At 35.4% G+C, this 24704-nt stretch overlaps 1 protein-coding gene across 1 annotated transcript; it reads right to left on the bottom strand.

The window, feature by feature from the left end:
• Nucleotides 1–3296: 3296 nt before the first annotated feature.
• LOC149139870 (uncharacterized) lies at nucleotides 3297–11068 on the bottom strand. The gene is made up of 4 exons (XM_089449829.1): nucleotides 8603–11068; nucleotides 8190–8389; nucleotides 4934–5175; nucleotides 3297–4803 (listed from the first exon to the last, which is right to left on the bottom strand). Exons 1-4 carry the CDS (start codon nucleotides 10576–10578, stop codon nucleotides 3937–3939), a joined length of 3285 nt encoding a protein of 1094 aa, XP_089305955.1. The 5' UTR covers nucleotides 10579–11068; the 3' UTR covers nucleotides 3297–3936.
• Between the last annotated feature and the right edge of the window lie 13636 nt (nucleotides 11069–24704).

Genomic DNA, 24704 nt, shown 5'->3' with positions numbered 1-24704 from the left:
ATTTATCAATTGACTCTGAAACCATGCATAAGTTGAAACAAGCAATACAACATTCACTGTCAGAAGGTTCTATAATTTATTGATAAACCAGTATACAAACGTACAAAAGCTTCAAATGCAGGAGAGGAATGAAGCAATCTTCATGTTATTTTTTGTGAATGTTCGAATTGAAACAAACTTCAGTCCACATACAACGCACAGAAATGCATATATATGGTAAGGAAAGTTTGAGTCTCTGCTTTGGAAACGATTTCCTTTCAATGTGGCATGTATGAAATATTAAAGAGCATGGAGGAAAAGTTTAAAGGAAACTAACTCTTTTGATATATTCAAAGGACGAGTTGAAATACTTGAGGGGCAGAATGCAGAGCTCTAAGCACACTGCACAGTATAAGCAGCTCCAACAATATCAGCTTGGCAGGTGCCCTCATGCTCAAAATCTCCAACAAGTCCTTGAAGCAATACTGCATTCAGGATCAACACCAATTTCCCTATCTGCAGATCTACTGATCATTCCATCTAAATGAATTGGTATATGACTTTTGTACATGCAACTCTGTTGCAGGTTTTTTATGTAGGGATATTTGGTCCTGAAAATATTTTCCCAATAATGAATGAAATGAATTTATCAAAGATAAATTTTAGTCTGTAACCCTTCCTAAAATGCTGCATTGGCCACAAGACCACAAGGCTTTTGGCATCCGACAATGCTAGCCATATCTTAGCCTTTAATCAAGAATCGGATCAATTTAACATTTGTACAAAATCAACCAGACTTAGTTTAGGAGCCTTCAAGTTATTGGATCCTACACCATAAAAGGCATTGCAATCTCTTGTATCAAATCAAAAATTTATAGAATATAATCTGATTTGGGTTACCACTACTTTGTTTCTATCTTGTGTGATTATTATGGTTTTTTCTCTGATGGATCTGTTGTAATAGTTAATACTTCCAAATATGTTTTACAACTAAGTTTCTGCAGTTTCTGTTGATTTTTCTAATATTCTTGTTTAGTTTCTGGATGAGTTCCTAATATCAAAAATACATCTCTATGGACTAAACCATGGTCCATGCCCTACATATGGATTTTGGAACTTACGCACAGATTAAGGACTCAACTTTCTGGATTAGGAATGCTAGGAACGGTGTTTGTGGACTAATCCATGGAATTGACTGTCAACTATATTTTAGAGGTACAATAAATTCAGTGTGTATATATATAAAATAAACTAGAAACCTGAAAGATGGAAGGCTAATCTGCTAGGGTTTTCACATCAGCTTCTGTGTTTTTGTCATGCCCACTGCTGGGGATTTTACATATACTATAACATATATTGACCAGTTGGTGTTTGTAATTGTTCGTAAACTATAAAAACTCCACAATTCAATAATTGCATCACTTTCAAATACTCATCCAAGGTGATGATAACACGCTTATCAAATGCACATTTCACAAAGCACAGGTATCACCGTATCGGTCATAGTTATAACAACTTTTATCTAAAACAGGGTAACTCCCATGGAGCGCTGCAAACATTCCTAGTTGGTACAGAGACTTAGCTGTTTGACAACAGAATACAGTCAGTACACATACTTGGTCAGCGCACCATGTATGGCATGAAACTTTAAATCAGAAGTGGAGTATGGGATGCCCATTAACAAGGGGAAAGATTATTAACTTCTGGTAATAGAGAAATTATGGGTCGGGTGCTGAGCTTGGCACTCATAAAGTTTAAGGGAAGTATCCTCTAGAGTTTCCAAGCACAAACTTTTAGGTTGTCTTTCCTGTGACCTTAAAATCTGTATAAATTGGTTCACTTCAAGTGCTGTAAACATGCGGCTATAAGGAAATCAAATTTGTGAGCTTGGTAAAGAACAGACAAGAGGATCGTGTCTCCAGATCCACTACTATAAAATCCTGTTAATCAATATCGTTCATTTCAAGTGACAATATGAATGATGTTAGAGGTTAAAAATGTTCAACAGGTCCGATCCGTAACCAAAAAAGCTGTGTGTTGAGAAGAGTTGTGTACCAATATTAGCAATATTACACTTAAAATGTCTATGTTGTGTGACGAGGAAATCACGTCATATGCAAGCAACATAAATACAAAATGGTGGAAAAGATGTTGAGTTGCAATCACTGTGATAAATAGAATGTGCGGAAAGATACTAGTGCAGGGTTGCACGTGAGAAAGTGTTGATGCAAACAAACTATAAAAGAAAAGTGGCTTTAACAAAAAAATGCAACATTGGGTTAATCGAACCACAGTTTTCTGTGTAGTCAAAAAGGTTGTCGGAAAACCTGCTATAGCTTCACTAACAAACTTACCGCAGCTACTATCTCAGGCTTATTTACAACTTCAACTGAAGACCAATGTTACAGGACTCACCAAGTCATCTGGAAATCCTGCTTGAAAAAAGTACTCGGGGTGAAAAACTTGGCAGTCTTTGGCAAAATCACTAGAATTGCAAATTTCTTGTGCATCCATAGAGTCAACGTCCTAATTTTGAAAAGCTTGGAAGGCATGTCCATTTCTGCCTGTAAAACACAAGTCCAGGGGTGTCCTTTTTAACTCATACGCTTGCTGTTTGTGATTACATCTGTGAGAAGTCTGTCCCAGCATGCTGTTAGAGGTCTCTGACAACTCACCAGTTCCTGCCGGTCATTTTTGATAGAATTGAAAAAGAATAGATGTTATATATATTTTCAACGTTCACCTCTTTCTTGCCATGTCAACCAATTTTTACCCGAGTTTATCCAGAGTCAATGATTCAGGATGCAAGGCGAGTTACTCCTTAGTCCTAATTCCGGATCCTGCAACACTGATGTGGACTATTCCCCTATATCAAGGTATAAGCATATAGTCATCTACAATATACCGTGTAAAACATGTGCCATTACTAAGAATCTCATAGTTCGGTGACGACTTCAAATATTCAGCTCCAAAGGAAAATTGCAAATCTTAACATGTTCGATTATCCAGCACTGAATGCATTAATAGTAAAAAGAGGCAGCTGTCAAACTTCTGCTTGGATGAATTCTAGGGAATGTGTGCCCCCAAGATATCTGTTTCACTCAAACACAGACTTTTTTTTATAAGATTACCATCTTACGTACTAATACAGCTGGCAATTGACTTTGTTGAGAGCATACTGGAATACCCACCCAGACTACCCTGAAAGACAAATCCATGGCTGGGATTACTTATCATGGTAGAATGCTACGGAATACAACTATAGTGTCAAAGGCATAAATAGAATATTGAGCTTCCTACTCTCCACCCAAATGCAATAAGACTCCGCAATCAATCTTTTGTTTTGTATTTCAAATGCTTGGAAAATGGTAGAAAGGGTTATCAAGTGTAACAAACAACAGCACAATGATGGAGGATGTAGCTTAAGTATACCATCACTTTGGAAACGACATACTCTAGAGTCTGAAGAAAATAATATTCCTCTGGAAATCCAATTTTGTTGTCACTAATTGAACCCGCATTTAACTTTTCATAATAGAATGAAATAAAGTGAATTACATGATCATCTCAAGGACGAAATTTCATCGCCACACAGACAGTTACAGATTTCAAAGAGTAGTTTATAACGAATTCCTGCATCAGGCTTCCTTTTGTATTGATAGCTGAAAGAATTCTGAAATTGACAGAATTTTTACATGCAGCAAAATGCCACAAATTAATACCTAAATTACCTTATAATTCCTAGAAGATATGTTACACCGAAGCTGTTGAGTAACTGAAACCAACAAAAGACCATGGACTATTGATTTGTTGCTGGGAAGGTACCTTCTTTTGAGTGTAAATTTGCTGTACTCTTTGATCTTCACAAAATAATAGATCCCTCCCACAAAAAAAAAGAGGAAGAGTTCACAGCGCAAACCACCTCTTGCCCAAGACAAACAACCTTTGTACCAAAAGTCATGGAGATGAGCTTTCATCATCAGAACTGTCTGGTTGTCTTTGTTGAAATTTCGGAAAAAGTGGCATAGAAATTGGATGGACCACAACTTGGGGAGGTCGAGGAGAGCTTTGAGCCATCCTTGTCCGTGTTCTTCCAATTTCCCTACATACTTGATCTAGCACACCTAAGAAGTCCTTCACAACAACAAAAAAACGGAGAGGCCGGCCTTCTTCCTTAGCTGCATCCCCATGAAAATATTCTGTAGTTTCCCTTACAAGAGAGAAAGCTCTGTTTTCTTCACTTTGTATCCGAGCTATATCCTCCTCAGCTTCTTGCAGAAATGATGACATGGACTTAAAAAAGTTTCCCTGTGTAGAATTCTCATTTGCTTTCCCACCCCCTATCATTTGCAAAATATCTCTTAACTTGCCAAACCCTCTTGCAAGGTTTGACACAGAGTTGGACAACCCATCTGAATCCATTCCAGCTGCCTTCTTTACATTAGACAATTCTGTGCTCAAGCCAGCAACAACCTGCAACCCAAGTTTTCTGTACTCTTCTTCTCTGTCATTCTGGCTCTTGTCTTCTGCACCTTGAGGACCGAATTTACCATTTATGTTGTCAGATGTAGAATTTGTAAGAGGCTGTTCGCTAGTGCTTGCAACACGTGCACCTTCAGCTTTTATGATCTCCTGGACAACAAAATGCAATAAAGTTGTTTTCCCATCTGTGCCTTTGACGTCTACTAGTTTAAGAAGTGTATCAAGCTTAAAAGCTTGAGCATCCCCACGGATGGTGCCAACATTCATACGATTGCCTGTTTTTAGAACAGCTTCCAACAACTTCAAGAATAGACGACTGGATCTTAATTCTTCACTTGCTGCCTGCAAAACAGGAAATGCGGGCATGCCTGCTTTATTTTTTTTTCCTTTCCTCATAATTTAACACACTGCCTTTTTTAGGCATAAAATAAGGAATGTCATTATGTAAATAAGAAACACCAAATAAATTTACCTCTAACGTCTTAAAGGACTTCCTTACGTACATAACCTCCTCCTTAAAATTGGCTCTATACAGCATGGCATCAACTCGCTTAAAGGCAAAAGGAATATCCAACAATCCCTTAAGAAATCGCTCTGCAGGACCAAGTTTAGAAATATCCCCATTATACTCTTTCAGTCTAATTTCCTCCTCTTTTGATGGTGCCATCTTGGCTAGAGTTTCCAAAAGATCAGTACCTAAACTCTCAAACGCCCCTGGCACAAGAATAGTTAAAAAGTTGAGTTGACTTGTGCTCTGACATTACATATCACAAAATATACAAGTACCTGCCAACGTCTTACTGACCTTTCAGAAAAAGCCCTCTTTGTCAAAATTAAAATCCACGATAAAATTTATCAGCGGCAAGAAACATGCCAATTACAAAAGAAAACTGGAAAACAATTAAAATATAAATGTTCTAGACAACAATTTCACATTTCTGCAGAATAAATGGTGAGGCAGTGTCGACAAAATACTGAACAGAACTTAGAATTTGTTATCTATATTTTCACCCTAACATATAGCTCATTAAATGTTCTCGTTCTATTCATCACTTAAAACTCGTATTGGCAATTATTTTCTTCGGTAGATATACTTTCCATTTGATAATGAGTGATCGTCACTAAAAATTTTGTTCGTGATCTCCATGAGAAAATATTATTGCAGGGAATACGGCATATTGTTTGTCAAATGCCACAAATAGTTTAAAAGCTGACGATTCACGTTGACATTTACTTTTTCCTGTGAATGGAACCATATTCTGTCTGTAAGTGAAACAAATAAAGACGATTCACAGTTACTTTCCTACAGAACACATCGACAGGCTGTAAATTCTTGTCCTTGAACTGCTAGCTTTATTTCAAATGATATGTCTGAAATATGAGATAGATTAAAAGGTTTGCTAAGGTGAGAGATACGAACATCCATGATTTTCTCTTATCAGCCAATTATGCATCATCATTTCTTTGAAGTACATAATTATATTGGCTCTTGGAAAAAAGAAAAGTTCCTCATTCAGTCAGAACAGTTTCCAGTTTCCTGCTTCTTGTAAAATTAAAACCACCCAGTTATTACTGTCATTCAATGATTTTTTGTAAGTGTAATAAATAGAATAAGAAACACAATAAACAATATTGTGATGTTTTGCGCCTGAAAACAGTGTAATTCTGACCAAAATTATCCACCTTCAGGATATATGGAAAACGGTTTATTATAATTAACACCCATTCACTGCTGCAACAGGTACAGCATCCATCCATGAACAAAATCCGAAAGAAGCAATCCTCCTACCAACAGATTTGACTCAGAAACATAACCTATAATGCTTGCACTATAGTCCCCTCTGATTTGCAGTGTAAATCTACCACTATGATTTCTATGGCCTTCCTGAGTGGCATCAATGATACTCTGTGCATGTTATGAATGTCCAAGTAGATAAGAAAAGGTTAAAAAACATGTCAAACTGATCCCAGAAGAAACATTTATAATTTATCTTAGCTCACTGTCCCAAGATGAATAAAGCTACTAAGCATGACACAATTGAGAAGCCTTTTAGGTCCTTCATAAATAAAAACAGTAACAAATTTTGTATTCCTAATTTCCTACCCTGCAAATCAATGGACATGACAGCCACAGGGGCTTGCTGCAAGCCCCGAGGGTTAGCTCAATTGGTCGAGTCCCCATCATTAAAGCACCTTACTATTGAGAGGTCACAGGTTGAATTCTCTCAACGCTCTTGGGGTTAGGCTCCATGGTTGAGCTGGCAAGAAGTCCCTTCAGGTGGATCTGCCTGGAATAACATTCCCGTGGACGTAGCAGCCACTGACCTCTGGAGTCCGTGAACCACATCATAGTAACTAAATTAAATTGAATTAATAAAGAAAAAAAAACAGGGGTTGCTGCATCACCCAACACTAAAAGTATTAAGCTTTGGTGAAGCAATACCCTCTTCATCTGTGTATAATTTCTTTCCAAATGACAAAGAATGAAGATGCTCAGCATCAGATTAGTCAGCAAGCAATTATTCCTAGGTGCCAAGAGAGCGATTATTTTACATTTGTGTCAGGAATTCACAGTATGTGTATCTTCAGAAGGTAAAAAATACACAAAAAATATATATATATATATATTGAAGAAATAGATAAAGCAAACAGCAAGAAATAGAGATGAATTTGAGAAATTCTACAACTCAAAATAGATGGAATTAATTTCAGTGAATTGTTCTGTAATTTTACTTATCTCAACTACTAAAGGAGAGGCAAAACAATAATTATTTGATATGATATTGCTGCAACTACTTTACAGTCTCGACATGAGCGTGTGATATAATGGCAAAGTGATCGAAAGGTGCCATACACATGGCCAGTTCCATCCTTTCACGCTCTAGAGTCTACATTGCTTGAAGGGAGGTATTCAAAACCAGGCCGAATGCTGTTGGAATCAGTTGCCTGGATCTGCTACTCTACTATTTGTGCAATAGAAACAAAGAGTGTCATAATAAATATTACTTTTAAAACTTCACTAACCAGTTCCCTGCAATGAAATTAAGCCTTGAAATGAAATTAGTACCACTTGACTAGGCGCAATACAACAAAACGAGGATTGTCCTAACTTTGAAGTGAAAATCTCACCTAAGTAGACACAGTTTGGAAGGTGCTATTGGGTTTTCCTGGTCATATTAGAGATTATAGTAGAAAGCTATGCAAGACCAAGACACACAACGGTATGCACTTTATCCATTAATATAGCATTCAGTGATATATATTGTGTGTTGTATATCACAAATTCACTTTGAATCTCCAAATGCTGACACCTAACATGCCTTTGGTACATCTTAAAGTCATATGTCACTAGAGATAATTTGTTAGAGCTAATTTGCGACCAATATATTCCTGGATTATAGTAAAGGCTAAATACAGGGCATTTCTTAAACATCATTATACTGTTTGAAATAATTCCATCATGGACCAATGTTATGGGACATAACTCTCCTGAACATTGTTTAGCATTGGAGTTCTGTACTCTGAAATATTCTTACAAGTTATTAAACATGAGAATCAGAGATAGCCCTTTCATCCACCTTGCTATAATAAAAGACATTCTAAGATGTTCTAACTTCTTGCACTCAATTGGTAGCCAAAAGCAATCCTGCCTTTGAAAAAATTGGGATAATTATACAATTTATACCAGACTTGACACAGTAAGGGGTATATCAGTGCAAGAAACTCACCTTCCATAAGTGCATCGCAGACTTCCTCTTTAGTCACATTCAATGCCCGTAAAAGAATTGCTATATTTTGAGATTTTTTAGAATCAAGAATGCGCTGGTTCTGACCAAGAGGGGGATGAACAGATTGTCTTGTTCCTTCACCTCTCACTTGAGTTGGGGTATTGTAAACAAAGAGAGTCTCAATCATCTCTTCATTTATCCTGTACATGCAAATGCAAATAATCACAAATCATAGAAAGTGAGCTGACTTGGGCAATATTTGTTTGAGAAGATTGGGTGTAATTAGTAATAAGAAGTCATAAAGATAAAAATTGTTTTGCAAATGTAGAAGAATACTGCATTAGAATCCTACTGCAAAACGGGCTAATATTTTACTCCCAACTACATCCAAACTAGATCAGAATAATTCTTACTGGAAGGAGCCTGATTTCAGCTGGTCCCAGACCATTGCACGGTCAGGACTTGCCCGAACTTTGTCCCAATGTAAAGGCTTCAACTTGGGCTTTGGAGTCCCATCTGTCCCTGATGAATTTGATTGCTCGGTGGAGTTTTCAGAAGGTGAATGACCAGAAGTTGGTGTAACAGACAGCAAAGATTTACCTGTTCTTGCAGAATATAATGCCGATTGAGGACGAGAAGCAGGCTGTGATGGCGGAGGAGGAAAAGGTTTATCTGGTGGACTAGGCTTGTTTTGATTAGGAGGCGGTGGCGGTGGGGGGGGATATTTAGATGACGACGATGGAGACTGTGATAGCTTCCCCTGTCTTGAAGATAAGAATGGAGGGGGTGGACGCGATGGCAGAGGAGGGAGAGGTGACCGGGAGCTTTTGATAGATGGTGGTGAATGTGGCGATTGTGGATCAGGCTTATCTTTACTTGGAGGAGAGGGTGCTGATAGCTTATTTGGGTTTTGTTCAGCAGATTGCAAACTGGACTTTTTCTCTGTTGGCAAAGAGGATGGTGCAGGTGGATTAGCATTTCCTTTGGTAGGTGAAGAAGTGGGTGATGACAAACTAGTCTTTTCTTTAGCTCGTATAGAATGCAGCAATTGCTGATTGGACTCGTGTTTAGCAGATGGAGGAGTTTGAAATAGCGAGGCTGGCGGCGGTGGAGGTGGAGGTGGAGGAGGCGGAGGAGGAGGATAGATTTTCGATTGGTGGGTAGGATGAGGAGCAGCCGGTGGCTGTGGTTTAGAATTTGGTGGTGGCGTGGTTGATGGCAAAACATGGCGAGAAACTTGAGGAGGAGGTGAATGAAAATGTCCTCGTAATGGAGGCGGTAGTACAGTTGGGGTAATTGGTGGAGGAGGACTATTCAATGGAGAAGGAGATGATGGTGTTGAAGATGATGCAGACGAAGGATAGGAACCTGTAGACTGTGGTGATTTCACTGCTGCAGGCTGTTGGGATGGAGGAGAAAATAGCCTTTTACACACTGATGATGACCGAGGACTCCCACTATGGCTACGAGATGACGAAGTGGATAGACATCGAGGCGAATAAAATGATTCCTCGTCGGACGAATCAGTGGAGTTATAAGGACGAAGTCTCTTTGCCAGGGGAGGAAGAGGCTCAATTTCAGGACTCCGTCTTAGAAATCGATCTTCAATCTCTTCGCCATTAGGCTTGCTGAATTTGGTATTGGGATTGGGATTGTGAGTTTCGTCCATGTTTTGGGTGTGGGTATGGGCATTGTCCATGTGGGTATCTCCATCCCCATTAGAAGTCCTGTTTCCAAAAGGCTCAAGTGTGCCCAGATACAGAACGTCCGATCCACCATTAGTAGCCACCTTGGTCACAGGACCAGGTTCCTGGAAAACCCTGGGATTACCCGGAGTCCCAACACTAGTAAGTGGCGTGTCATCCGCGAACTTGTCCGAACCCCATCGATCTCTATCACGCCGTTTATGCAAGACAAACAACAATGCACACAGAGCAACAATCGCAGAGAGGCTCACCAGAGTTCCTATCACAATTTTCTTGGATCTATCACTTTTGTTACCTACATGAGGAGACCCGACATTGGCCGGAATGCTGGTTCCAGTGGGCGGACTCGGTGGCGAGAAGGAGGGCGAGAGTGGGAAAAAAGGCTGGTTGGTGAACGGAATTCTGGGTCCATTTCCCGTCTCCGGTGGAGACTCGAACCCTGTAGAAGGCGAAGGGGCCGGCGACGGAGGAACTGGGAAAAATGGCTCGTGCAAAACCCTTTCCGCAATCTGGATTCTCGATCTGACTCGTTTCTTGCCCGAGGTCGCGCGATCGAATCTACCCGAAGCCTTTGCCTCTGAAGAACCCACAAACACAAGCAGCAGCAGCAGCAGCAGAGTAGCAAATCTAAGTTGGGGTTTGGGGTTTATTGATCTGCAATGCCAGAGGCCAGCTACTTCCATGCTGAGCAAGGACTAAAGAAAAAGAAGTCTCTCCAGATCTCCTAAAGAATAGTAATAATAATGGGCTCCAATTATCATTGAATTCTTGCCCAATTCAGATCCAGAGAGACCTGCATTGTTGGGTACCCAATGCCCCGGTACTCTTTCAGCTCAGCTCCGTTCCTACCAATTCCAATACAAAAGGAAGAAGAGAAGATTTGCCTCTGCAGCAATCAGTAATACGTACTCCAATGCTGGCAAATCGAAATCCCCATTTTTTCGACGTGGGTGCCGCTCAATTAAGTCAGAGTACGCTGCATCATCGGGATTCTCATCTCAAGAGCTGGGCAAGTTGAGAATATGAATCCTGTTTCTGTTTTTTTAATTAGAAAGAAAGAAGAAAGAAATTATCAAATCCCCCCATCCCCCTGCGCTTCGAACCCTCCACCTCACGGCCTTCTGTACTACACGACAGAAGACGGACGCTTCCATGCAATTCCCACCGCTGCTCCCATTCTATTCTTACGTACTACTTGCCATGGCCGCAGTCCATCATATTCCCGTTGTTTCACGTCAACTTACTATTTTGTTCCGTCACTTGACTGATATTCGCTGTCTAAAGATCCTATTTTACAGGCCGTTACGTGAAAAGCCCTCATGGGAGTAAATCCTTCCAATTCTCACTTTCAACTTGCGCCTCCAAAACTGGCTTCACGTTAACTTTCACGTAACGGACGTTAAAATTTTCACGTTCCGTCAAGTCATGCCCGTTAGTGTTGACTATATCAATGGGTTAATTAAATCCAAGGCGACAAACCATGGTAGAATCTACCTTTGACGGTGCACTTTCACTCAGCGTTATTTCGTTTATTTTAATCTTAAATTTATTTTATTATTATTAACGTTAAAATCACTCTGTGGAACAAGACGAAAGAATCTTCGTCTCCCTGAATTGTTATATAATTTACAAATTTATATTGCGTGCACATTGTAAATAAATTATAATAATAATAATTTATTTTATTAAATATTAATTAAAAATACATATTTAATATTTTTAAAATTCTATTTACTTAATAAATCAATTAAAATTAATCGAATAATATTTATATTAAAATTAAAAAATAATCTATGTTTGAATATATATATTTTGTTTTATTATATAAATCATTAATATATGTTTTTTTATCATATAAATTATTAATAGATAATAATAAACTTATATATATATGACCGTTATTTTTTAATTTATGCACTACAAATAGTTAAGAAAATCTTCCCAGTATAGCTTTGTGGGATGAATTGGAAACTTTAACAGATTAGTAACATAGTCTATTTTGTTGCAGCTTTTTACATATAATTTAGAGAACATTTCAGTTTTGATTAAAGATGATTTTTTTAAAAGATTAGTGTTTATTTGGAGTTCAGTTATATTGGATATAATTATATTTTATAGAAGTATGTAATTTAGTAAATAAAAATAAGTTATTTTTAAATTAAAAATTATAATAAATATTATTTAGTATAAATAAATAAATTTGAAAAATTAATCTATAAAATATTTAATATTATTAATAAATCAATTTGAAAAATCAATTTAATAAAAAATCAAAATCAATTTATAAAATACTTAATATTATTAATAAATATAAGTTTAATATATAAATTTTAACAATAATAAATTTTAAAAATCTTTGGATTTCTTATTATGGTTTTAGACATAATTTATTTTATTTTATTTTTTATTTTATTTTATTCTAGTATATATTTACTATCTATTTTTGTTTAATTATATATTTATTCATTAATGTTATTTAAAGATGTTTATTAATATGGATTAAAGATATGAATAAGTATATTTAAAAAGTTTTATAATTATAATAATTGTATCAACCATTTTATGATATATTTATATAACTAATCTATCATAAATAAAAATAAAACCTTTTTTATATGCCAATAATTTAAAATATAAAATTATGCAATTAATTTATTAATAAAATATATATCATTTTATTTCATTAAAGATTTTATTATAATTAACAATAAAATTAATATATATATATATATATATATATATTTGTTATCCAAAAGAATAAGAATCATTACTTGAATAGTCAAACCAAAAATAGATTATTTCATCTTCTATGTCAAAAAAGTCACAAAAGAATACCACATCTTTTTCTAAAAACTAATCAATCACGCCATATCTAAAAATTGATCAATCGCACTAGATCTAATAAAAAACCAATATAATTTACAAACTAAATTATCATAAATTCAAAATTTAGAACTCTAAAAAAACAAGATGACTATGATGGCTAAAACTAACATAAATAAACATACATAAACTTGACTTTTTAATAAAAACTAAAAATGGAACTATGATTTCTAATCTAAAACCAAACTAAAAATAAAATTCCATAACATCATATTCCTAACCATCCTAAATCCCATTATCCATATATAGATAGGATTCTTAACCATCCCAAATCTCATTATCCATGTACAGATAGTAAGTAGAAAAAGAGCTTCCTTAAAAAAAAACATATAAATTATAAACATTTTTTTTAACAAATTTATATTATTTTATTTTTGTTTTTATTATTTATAATCGTTTTATCTCATAAAAAGATTTATTATAATTAACAATAAAATTATAGATATATATTTGTTATCCAAAAGAATAAGAATCACTACTTGAATAGTCAAAACAAAAATAGATTATTTCACCTTCTATCCCAAAAAGTCACAAAACAATACCACTTTTTTTTCTAAAAACTAATCAATCACACAATATATAAAAACTAATCAATCACAACAGATTTGATAAAAAACCAATATAATTTACAAACTAAATTATCATAAATTCAACATTTAGAACTCTAAAAAAACATGACGACTATGATGGTTAAAACTAACATAAATAAATATACAAAAACTTCTCACGGAAGACCATGACTTTTTAATGAAGACTAAAAATAAAACTCCATAACATCGGATTTCTAATCAAAAACCAAACTCAAAATAAAATTCCATGACATTGGATTCCAAACCATCCCAATATTCTTCATAAATCAGATTCCTATTGTCCGAAATCCCATTATCCATGTATAGATAGTAAGTAAACATCAAATTCCTAACCATCCCAAATCACAAATCATGTATAGATAATAAGTAAACATCATATTCTCAACCATCCCAAATCCCATTATCCACTTATAGATAATAAATAAACATCAAATTCCTACCTATCCCAATCCCATTATCCATATATAATCCATAAGTAAAAAAACATATAAATTATAAACATTTCTTTAACAAATTTATATTATTTTATTTTTTTGTTATTTATATTTTTCCTTTATTTTATTTTTGTTTTTATTATTTATATCTTTTCTCTTATTCTAACGTTAGATTGTTTTTCGTATTATTATTATGTTTAAAAATTAATATATATATATATATATTTCATATTTAATATTAAAAATTAGATTTAAATAAATAAATTTATTTTTAAAAAATGAATTTGTTATAAAATTTTAAAATATTATAATATTAATTAATTTAAATAAATTTATTTTTATAATTTTTTAACCTTACCATAAAAATAATATTTAATTATCCATAATGTTCATAGTTTTTAATTATCCATAATGTTCATCTTTAATAATATTTAATTATCCATAATGTTCCCAGTTTTTAATTACCCATGGTGTTCATAGTTTTAAAGATGATATTCATCCAAGTGTACATTCTTCAACTCCAACCACAGGAATTTTCAAACCGTTAATATTTAATTAATTAAAAATATATTCTAGAAAAGTAATTTAATTGATTATATTATTAATGGAAGTATATAAGTGATTGGAAGTCAAATTTTGTCAAATTTAATGTGAAGGATACAAAATGTTTTGTGTTGTTAAAATTTAATTAAGTTTCACACAATATTAATAAGAGTATTTAATAATTAGATAGATTATTTTTTATTGAACATTAATATTAACTTCATTTTAATTTAAATTTTATATTTAATTAATTAATAATAAAATAAGAAAATAATTTTAATATTCTTAATTTAGGTTTAAAATCAAAATAAGTAAAATTCCAATAAATATCCTGATGGTGCATAATTTGATGATTTGAAAATCTTAAATACACTCCTTGAGGGTAACAAAAGTACAGGTCCCAAAGTGTAGCGCACATATTTATATATTTCGCCTGCAAAATCATTTGCTTGTAAATTCCTTTCACACTAAAAATATTGCATGTTTCTAATGATATATAATGACAAAATCCTGACAATTTTTTTATTGTATTGGTAGACAGATGGACTCGGGGTTTTTCTGTACCATTTTGTCAAGAGTCGAAAGAACAATAAAAATCACCTTTGACTTAACGACAATATTAATATTTGATAATCATGACATTTAATCACAAAATTTACCCATAATTTTTTTTACTGGATTATTTTTGTCACATGGTCTGTGAATAATTTTTTAACATAAAAATTTGTTTGCTATGAATATTTTTTTATATAAAATGGAAGTATTGTAAGTAAAGTTTACAAGTCAACTTAATCTCACTTCCATGAACTTCCCCACCAACGGACATTTAAGTGGAGAAAAAAAGGGAATTTCAAGACATAAGAGTCACCATCAAAAAAAGAAAGCCACCTAACTAAATTACATATTATTATCTAAATCCACACTTTCAATTTTATTGGGCCGAGAAATTTACTTTATAATCCATATGATGTGTAAGGATATCTGTTTGTTATCAAAATTGAAATTTTGTTCATATTAGTCAAAAAAAAACTAAAAATAAAAATAAATAAATAACTATACAAAATATTTAAATAATGTTGGCTTATAACAAAAATTACACGTGAAGAAATTGGATCCCTCTCCATTTATGTAGATCTGTGCTCATGTAGATCCCTATTTAACATGGATCTATGTTGGTGATATGAACCAGTTTGTTATACCACACCTAGCCATGTTCTTTGTCCCCAACACTTGATAATCAAGATCAAGATAACTATAGTTTCACCTTTATGATATTATTATGATATTATCCATTGTGGGATTCCATACTTAGATTCTACTTTAGGTACGATAATGTCTTTGTACCCATAAATAAGTGAAGTGATTTTATATATATAGTTTTTATTTAAAGATTAGGTAAAATATTATAACTCAGTTATCAAATCAGTAGTGATAGTCATTACTAGTTATTGAGCAGAGAGGCAGGTTCTGTTATCAAAATTGAAATTTTGCTCATGTCGGCCAAAATAAAATAAAATAAAATAATTAAATAACTATACAAAACATTTAAATAATTTAAATATTATAAGCTCATAAAACAATTTGCACATGAAGAAATTAGATCTTTCTCGACTCATGTTAGATCTGTATTGAAGATGGATCTATGTTAGTTATTTGAAAATGTAGGTTGACTCATCACTAGTGTTACTTAACTAAAATCATACTATTTAGAATTACTTATATGTAGTTCATAAAGGGGTAGACTTTCACTGCTGCAAGATACTTCTGAATCTTGGTCCTTATCTACTTTATTAGTAATGAGTTAAGAAGTTCCAGGCTTTGAAAAATAACCAATATGAGGTATAGAATTTTTTTAGAAGACCGAGAGTGATGTGAGATGAGAGTGGGTGACCCATAATTTCATGAATATTATGAAATGCAATATTAAACCAAGATATATTTGATATAAAAATATAAATACAATTGAAGTATGTAATTATGGTACAAAATTATAAATATAATTTAATTAAAATAATTTTATTTATAAATCTAATTTAATTAATTAATTAACTATATATAAAGTTATTTTGGGTTTGGAGTATGTTTTAAAATTATTTTTATTTGGTTAAGAATTTGTCTTCTTTAAATTTCTTAGTTAATTTAAAGTTTTGGTATTATTTTAATAATAAGGTTCTATAGTTAATATTTTAAATCAAAAAAATTATTGTCTTAATAAGTGAAATATTTGCATATTTTTTTATAAGGTGATTGATATATATTATTTATGTACCTTAGTTTCTAGTTTATTAGTAGTATCTATTTATTTGTCAAATGTTGGGATAAATGGCAGAGTGGCATCGTACTTGTAACATATGCAAAGAATTATGACGTTGGTTTGGGAGCTTCTTTCCATTATGGACCGCTATATATTGTTTCTCTCTAATTTGAGGCATGATTTCATGTAGCTTCTACATTCATCCCTTGCCATTATCACCATAGCTCCAAATGGAAACTTGTTCAGTTATATCAAGGCTTGTTCCTCTGATCAAAGTTAGGTCACCTCCCCTCTCTAAGTAAGTCAATCTCTCTAGTTCAATCTCACATATTTCTTTGTAACATGTTTCTTTCTCAGGGCTTTGTTTGTTGTTTGGGGTCAATGGTTTCCTTTCCTCGTGTGCTTTATTCCCCTTTCTTACATGTGTTTACTCCTTCTGAGTTGTCATTCCAAAATTGATTCCCTTTCCTTTTAAACTCTTGGTCTTAGTCAACAAGCATTCCCCTACAACTCTCCACCACCTCTCCACCACCCCTTATTCTACCTCTCCTATGTCATTCATTATGGCTTGATCCATTTCTAGCTCTTGATCTAGATTGGATAATTATATTATTTTTTATCCATCTCAATGCTTTCAAGGTCAAAAAATCAAAGAAATCAACTTATAGGAGCAGTTTTAGCAGCGAGACCAATTTGGAGAATTGGGGTCAGAAACCTTCTAAGACTAGTTTAAGGCCTAAAATGATGTTTTTTAGGGTAAAACTTTTCCCCTTAAATGTGGCACCCCTCTGACGCTATTCTGCATTTGAAGACCTTTCCAATGATGTAAAAATTGCATAAAATCTTATTTTGGACACAAAAGTTATGCCTCCTGAAAGTTGACCTATTGGATTGACCACCATAGTTTGAAAGGATGCCACATCATTCCATGTTACTCATGGAAAAGGGGTTGGCCACGTGGTGATGATGAAGAAGACTCTAGAAGGGTCTAGTTATAATTCATGTTAAGGGTTGAATGGGTCAAATTTAACCCTTAGTCGATTGTCAGGCTATGTTATAACTAGGCCACTAGGAGTAAAAGGGGTTTCATTCCATTGGAGTGTGTTTTATTCATAGTAGAGTAGAGTGGCTGAGAGTGGATAGAAATAGGGAAAAATAAAGAGGGTTGGTGTTCTATAGTATCCCTCGAACCACATTGTAACACGCCACCCCACATTTTCCCACTTTTACAAGCTCTCCAGGGTGTGATGAGAGTTACTATGAGATGACCCAACATCCAAATTCCAGTTATGGAAGTAAGGTCTACAAACTGAAAACATACTACAACCTCCCAGAAGCACCACATCACCTAGATATCAGACAACATCTATTGATGATTTTTCCCTGGGTTGGAACTAACCTTTTTTCTAACCGTACATCCCAGTCACACGCATGCCAAGCTATGGATGCAGCTAGAAGGCTCTAGCCACAAGAACATGCCTCCCTTCATGTGGTTGCAACTGAAATTTCCCAGTCCAAAGGGTGCGTCTAGCAACCCAGTTCTAGATTTTCAAGGCTAGCTATAGGCCAACTACCCAAAACAACCCAGAACTTTCCAGAATTCAATATAAGATGATAATAAGTTAGTAAGATGAATACTAAAACAAGATATTGCTTAGAATTTTCCAAACACATTCTAAACATTTCGTCAAACACATGGTAAACATAGTAACTACAGGTCATGAATTCATATATGTTCACTATCTTCTTAACTTCATCAGATAATCATCAAGAAAGTTAAATGCCCTTTCACTAGCTGCAACAACACTTGTTAGCCCTTGCATTCATATGTCATTCAATAACTTATTAATCCATAAGAAAGATCCATAACAAGAGCACATTATACAACACGAATGTACCATGCCTATAACTAACATTTAACTAGAATAAATCCATGACAAACTAGTCATAAAATCAACACAATAATCCATACAAATGCTCATTGATCTCAATAAGAAATAACACATAATAACATTTGCATAAGCCAACCAAGTCAAGGAATTTCACGTACCACCAGACCATAGATTGGCTAAACCAAATCTCTCTTCCATCCAATCACCCTCATGCCATATTCCAAGCATGAATGTGGGATCACATGGGATAAACCAAAACAAAACCAACTAGATCTTCCAGAGGCCATACCACCTCAACCCAAAACCACGGTGATTTCACCTAAACCGATTCAGAAATAACTAACACCAAACAAGATTGGATGACTCCGACTTTATTCACCATACCTAGATGAATTTTCTTCTCTCCACCCATTTGTTAAGAGTTACAGGAGAAATCCCATATCCACCCTCGACCCTTGGGAATTTTCTTGAGACCACCTCAACAAGATCCAAAGTCTATTGGCCATCTAAAGCTTAAGAAAAATAGGGAACCCTCTACACCATGGCTATCTAGGAAATGGAAAGGCAAGGTGGAAACCACTGTTAAACCAGGAAAATCCCATGCCAATGATAGTAAAGCAACCAAATAACCAAATGCATGTACCATGCATTCAAAACTCAATAATGAAATCACACATGCAACCTGTTACTTGCAATTTTCTCCTATTGTAGCTACTTTGCCAACCTCCTTTATCACTACCCACGAATTCCTTTGCTTCTTTGCTTATGTCCAAGTGCTTGCTCTCTCCAAGTCCAATTGAGAATGCCTTGATGTCCAAGTTAAATTTTCTAGAATGCTCTAAGAATGCTCTAAGTGTGCAAGAGTATGAGTGACTAAGAGTTACAAAAGTAACTAAGAGAGGCATAGAATGTTCTCCCTCTCCTTTTATTTCTTTTTCCTTCAATTCCTTCATTTTCCCTTGCATGCATATTTGTGTCTCTTCATCTCCCTTTTCTCCTATTTTCCTTTATTTCTCATATTAAATTGCTATTTATTGCCTTTTTCCTTTGCCAATTTCCATAGCTAATAATAAACCACAAGTGATGTCCACTATCATGTTTTCCGCTCCATTCAACTTGGAATACGTGTCCCATGACCTTGGTTTAATTTATTTACATAGAAAATCAATCTGGCATTGTTACAAACCCCTCCCCCTTGGGGGAACACTGTCCTCTGTGTTCTATGACACTTATGATCACCAAAACATATTACTTATGGAGCTTTATAACACAACTTGGTGCAATATTTACAATGACCAACTGTTGAAAACATGACAAACATATCACTTATTGGAGCTTTATAAACACATTTTGATGTGGTATTTGCAATGACACACACACGCGCACACACACACACACACACACAATATACATATACCAAAAACTCATTTGCTTCAACCTGCAAATAAAGAAGGATATAATTCCCACATTTGATTAGTTATATCCCGTGTAGCTTCATCAGGCCCAAAATGCTTCCACTACACTTTAACTTTCTCTATTGCTCGGTTCAAAAGTGTGAGCTTTTTCCACTGCAATATGCATTATGGCTCTAGATAGAACTCTCCCTCTGGTTCCACCTGCAATATAGACCAATCAATCACATGATTAACATTCTGCACATATTTCTTAAGCAGTGAAACATGGAAAATGTCAAGGACTTTTACTGATGGCGATAGTGCAAGTCTATATGCCACTGGTCCAATCCTCTCAAGGACCTCAAAAGGCCTGTAATATCGAGGTGCCAGCTTGGCATATGACCTAATCCTCAAGGAGATCCTCTTGGGCTTGAAGCACAAGTACACATGCTCCCCAACCTGAAACTCCTTGAATTCTCTATGTTGATATGCATAACTCTTATGTTTGTCTTGTGCTTCCTTTAAATTCCTTTTAATAACCTGCATCTCCTGCTCCATTTCTGCCAGCATATCTGGTCCAATCAACACCCTGTTCACTGGATCACTCCAATTGATAAGAGTATTACAAATCCACTTATAGAGATCCTCAAATTGACTCATCTTCAAGGATTCTTGATAGCCATTATTATAGGAAAACTCCACTACTGGAAGATAGTCCTCCCACTTTCTCTGTTAATGCATGACATACATCCTCAACATATCCTCAAGGATACTATTAACCTCTTTTTCTATCCATCTGTCTACAGATGATAAGCTGTGTAGAAGGCTAACGTTGTTGCCAATCCTATAAACAACTCCTTCCAAAACTTGGAAGTGAACTTGGTATCTCTATCTGATATAATCTTCTTGGGAACTCCATGCAACCTCACTATTTCTCTGATGAAGATCTGAGCTACCTCACTAGCTGAATTAGTAGACTTCACTGCAATGAAGTGAGCTACCTTGCTCAACCTATCAACCACAACCATGATGGAATCGTATCGTAACGATGTCCTAGGCAATCATGTAATGAAGTCCATGGAAATGACCTCCCATTTTCATTTTGGAATCAGAATAGGCTGCAATAGAGCAGCTAGATGCTTGCATTTAGCTTTCACCCGTTGATTGTCTAAGCACCTTACAACAAACTCAACCACTTATTTCTTCAAATTCGATCAATAGTAGAAATTCTTGATAGTTTTCAAAGTCTTTTGGTATCCTGGGCGGCTTAAATATGGCTTGAAATGAAACTCTCTCAATATAAGCTTCTTCAAATTACTGCTATATGACACATAAATCTCGCTCGTGAATATGACCAAGCCATCTACTGTGAGGTGATACTCCTCATCCCTATCACCTTCACCTTGTTGTTGCAACCTCAACTTCAATTGTTTTTACTTCTCATCATGCTACCCTGCATGGAAGATCTTCTCCGTAAATTTGTCCCATAAGAGCTCACAACTGAAATATGATTTTCCTTCACTCTCTTATTGAGAGCATCCACAACCCTGTTCTCCTTATCCTTAATGTACTTGATCTCAAAATCAAACTCATTGAGCATAGTCAACCATCTTTCTTACCTTTCATTTAGATTGGGTTGGCCAAACAAGTGCCTCAGTCCACTGTGATCACTCATCAAGATGAACCTCCTGCCAAAAAAATAATGTCTCCACATTTTCAATGCATGAATGATAGATGCCAACCCAAGATCACGAGTCACATAGTTCTTCTCCCACCCATTCAGCTTCCTTGATACATAGTGAACCACCTGCCCTTCTTGCATTAGGACTCCACCTAGTCCTTCTTTATATGCATTTGTACAAACCACGAACTCCAAATCAAGATCTACAATATTCAAAATTGGAGCATTTGTAAGAAAATGATTCAACTGATCAAAGTTATCTACACACTCCTCATTCCATTCAAACTTCTTCCCTTTCCTCTATAAAGATGTAATAGGATAGTCAGTCTTGGAAAAGTTCTTGATGAATTGCTCGTAATAACCCGCTAATCCCATGAATGATATAACTTCATCCACATTCCTTGGAGCTGACCACTTCATGGTAGCCTTAATATTTTTTGGATCCACTATTATCCCTTCCTTGGAAACAACATGTCCCAAGTAATGAATTTGAGTCTGAAAGAAATTGCATTTGCTAAGATTGGCATATAACTTATGCTCTCTCAACAATCTCAATACTATTGCCAGGTGCTTTGCATGCTCCTCCTCATTCTTTGAATATACCAATATATCATCAACAAAGACTATCACAAACTTATCCAGGTAAGGGTGCAACACATTGTTCATCAAACACATGAAGGTGGTTAGAGCATTGGTAAGACCAAAAGGAACCACCACAAACTCATAGTTCCCATACCTTGTACGAAGTGTAGTCTTGTAGATGTCTTCTTCTTTAATACGCACTTGATGATTTCTTGATCTTAGATCAATATTTTAAAATATTTCAACTCCCTTTAGCTGATCAAAAAAATCATCAATCTACGACAATGGACACATGTTCTTGATAGTTACCTTGTTCAGTTGCATGTAATCAATGCACATATGAGATTACCCTCCTTCTTCCTTACAAATAACATTGGTACTCCCAAAGAAGACACACTTGGCCTTATGTATCCCTTATCAAGCATTTCTTTAAGCTACAACTTCAACTCCACCAACTCGGGCGTGCTCATCCTGTAATGTGCTTTAGATGTCGATGTGTCTCCCAACATCAACTCAATTGAGAAATCCACCTCTCTATGAGGAGGAAACTATAGAATATCTGCAGGAAATACATCCTGAAACTGCTGCAAAATAGGGTACTTCCTTAAGACTTCATCATCCTTATCTTCCTTCCCTTAGTCACTAGAAACATGTACTACAAACAATAAACATCATTTCTTGTGGCAACACTTGGCTTGCATAGTTGTAACCATTCTCATTGAGGTAGGATTCTTCTTTCCCTGCAAGACTCTCTTATCTCTATCATCATCCAGACACTCAATGGATTTGTTATAGCACTCCACCTTGGTCCTGTGAATGAACAACCAATCCATGCCCAAAAGCATGCTATATAAACCCAACAGAAGCACATTTAGATGTGCTCATGTAGGCATGCCATTAAGCTCAAATTCACAAGATCTTGCCTGGTGATGAACTCTTCTCTTGGTCCCTGTAGCCAACTACACCAACCAAGATTCTGCATGCACTTCTTTATTCAATCGACACTGATCCACCAGGTTAGGATTAATATAGTTATAATTCAATCCAGGATCAATCGAAATAGAAACAACATGATCACAAAACTTACCTTCCATCATGATAATATATGTCTAATGATTTGCCTTCCTATTATCCATTGTTGCATAGATTTGGGGAATGTTCTGACTAACATCCCCAACTATTTGTGCCTCCTAAATAATAGATTTGAGGCCTAATTCCCTAATGCGATGTACAATGCCTCTTGCGATGGTCTCCACCATAGGTCCAACACCTCAAAGGTTTTTCTCCATCGCCTATATTTTGTTGCTCCTCGGGTTGAGACCCGTGTCCTCTCTTAATTGCATTGAATTTCTTATGAGGTGCCACATTTTCCTTGTCACCTACATCCTGAGATCTTCCTCACTTCTTAGTCCATTTTCCTTTAGTATTCTCATTACCTTTCCAGTCACACTTGAACTCAGGCTTACACTTTGACTGCTCATAGAAATGCTTCAGCTTTTTTATGGCTTCCTCCAATGACTTAGGCTCATCAAACTCAATCTGGTCTTTGAATGCTACTAGAAACCCACTGATGAACCTTTAGATCTTTGCTTTCTCATCCTTGAGGTAAGGCATATATCTCAACAACTCTAGAAATTTGTTTGTGTACTCTTCATCTATCATGGAACCCATCCTCAGCTCATAGATTTCTTTGGCCTTTCCATCATAATATCTCTCAGATAGGGACTTCCTCCTGAATATATTTCAAACTCATCCCAAATCAACTCCTATTCTCTAATGCTTCTGGCATGCTTAACATCTTCCTACCAGATATCTACTTTTCCCTTGATACTGAAGGTAGCTATCTTGGCTTTCATATTTTCTGAATAATCATGCAATCTGAAGAATTTCTGCATCCCAAGTAATCATGCTTTCGCATCTTCCGCTTTCTTCATTTCTCCATCAAAATTAGGAGGTCACTTGGCTTTGTTGAACTCTTCTGGCAAGTAACCCTTCTCACTCCTCCTATAAGGATGTTGGCGGTGATGACGATCATGTCTCTCAAAATTGGAGCTAGAATAAAATCTATGAGTTCTAGCCCTCCTCTCAGGTGTACCCAAGGATCTGCCACTCTTCATTGTATCATCTTTGTCCATCCTGTACCCCTTCTGGGACCTGCTTCCATCTGCACCATTAGTCTTTTCTTATTTTCCATGACTAATCCCTAGTTGTCCCTACTTCTGTAAATATCAAAGGCTCTATAGGATGACTACATTAACCTCAACTTTCTTTTCTTGAGCTTTGGAAAGCCTTTCATGTGCCTCAATCAACCTCTCATTTTCTACCTTGCAACTTACGATTTCTGCCTTCAAACTTCTCAATGTGTCTGCCAAACTAGGAGAATGTCCCTCTCCCTACTGCTCAATTGATCTCTCCCATCCTACCAATGTCTCTTTAGGCCTGTACAGAGAGTCATATGAACTATATTTAATTATTCTCCTCTTCATCTCTTGGCCTTCTATTTCCTACAATATGCCATTGTTATCTAAGTAAAAACATAATCAAAATCATACCTAA

This window comes from Pinus tabuliformis, chromosome X, assembly GCF_031772625.1.
Source record: "Pinus tabuliformis cultivar Carrire ecotype Pingquan chromosome X, CPIR1, whole genome shotgun sequence".
In the NCBI taxonomy this organism is placed as follows: domain Eukaryota; kingdom Viridiplantae; phylum Streptophyta; class Pinopsida; order Pinales; family Pinaceae; genus Pinus; species Pinus tabuliformis.
The sequence above is the reverse complement of the archived record's forward strand: the minus strand, read 5'-3'. Positions and strand labels throughout refer to the sequence as shown.

Excerpts from the sequence above, each read along its gene's own strand:
- LOC149139870 (XM_089449829.1), bottom strand. The coding sequence starts at position 10,578 with ATGGAAGTAGCTGGCCTCTGGCATTGCAGATCAATAAACCCCAAACCC. Across the intron at positions 5,176-8,189 it reads CTGCGATGCACTTATGGAAG|GGGCGTTTGAGAGTTTAGGT; the intron begins GTGAGTTTCTTG and ends TTCTTGTGCCAG. Across the intron at positions 4,804-4,933 it reads AGTCCTTTAAGACGTTAGAG|GCAGCAAGTGAAGAATTAAG; the intron begins GTAAATTTATTT and ends CCTGTTTTGCAG.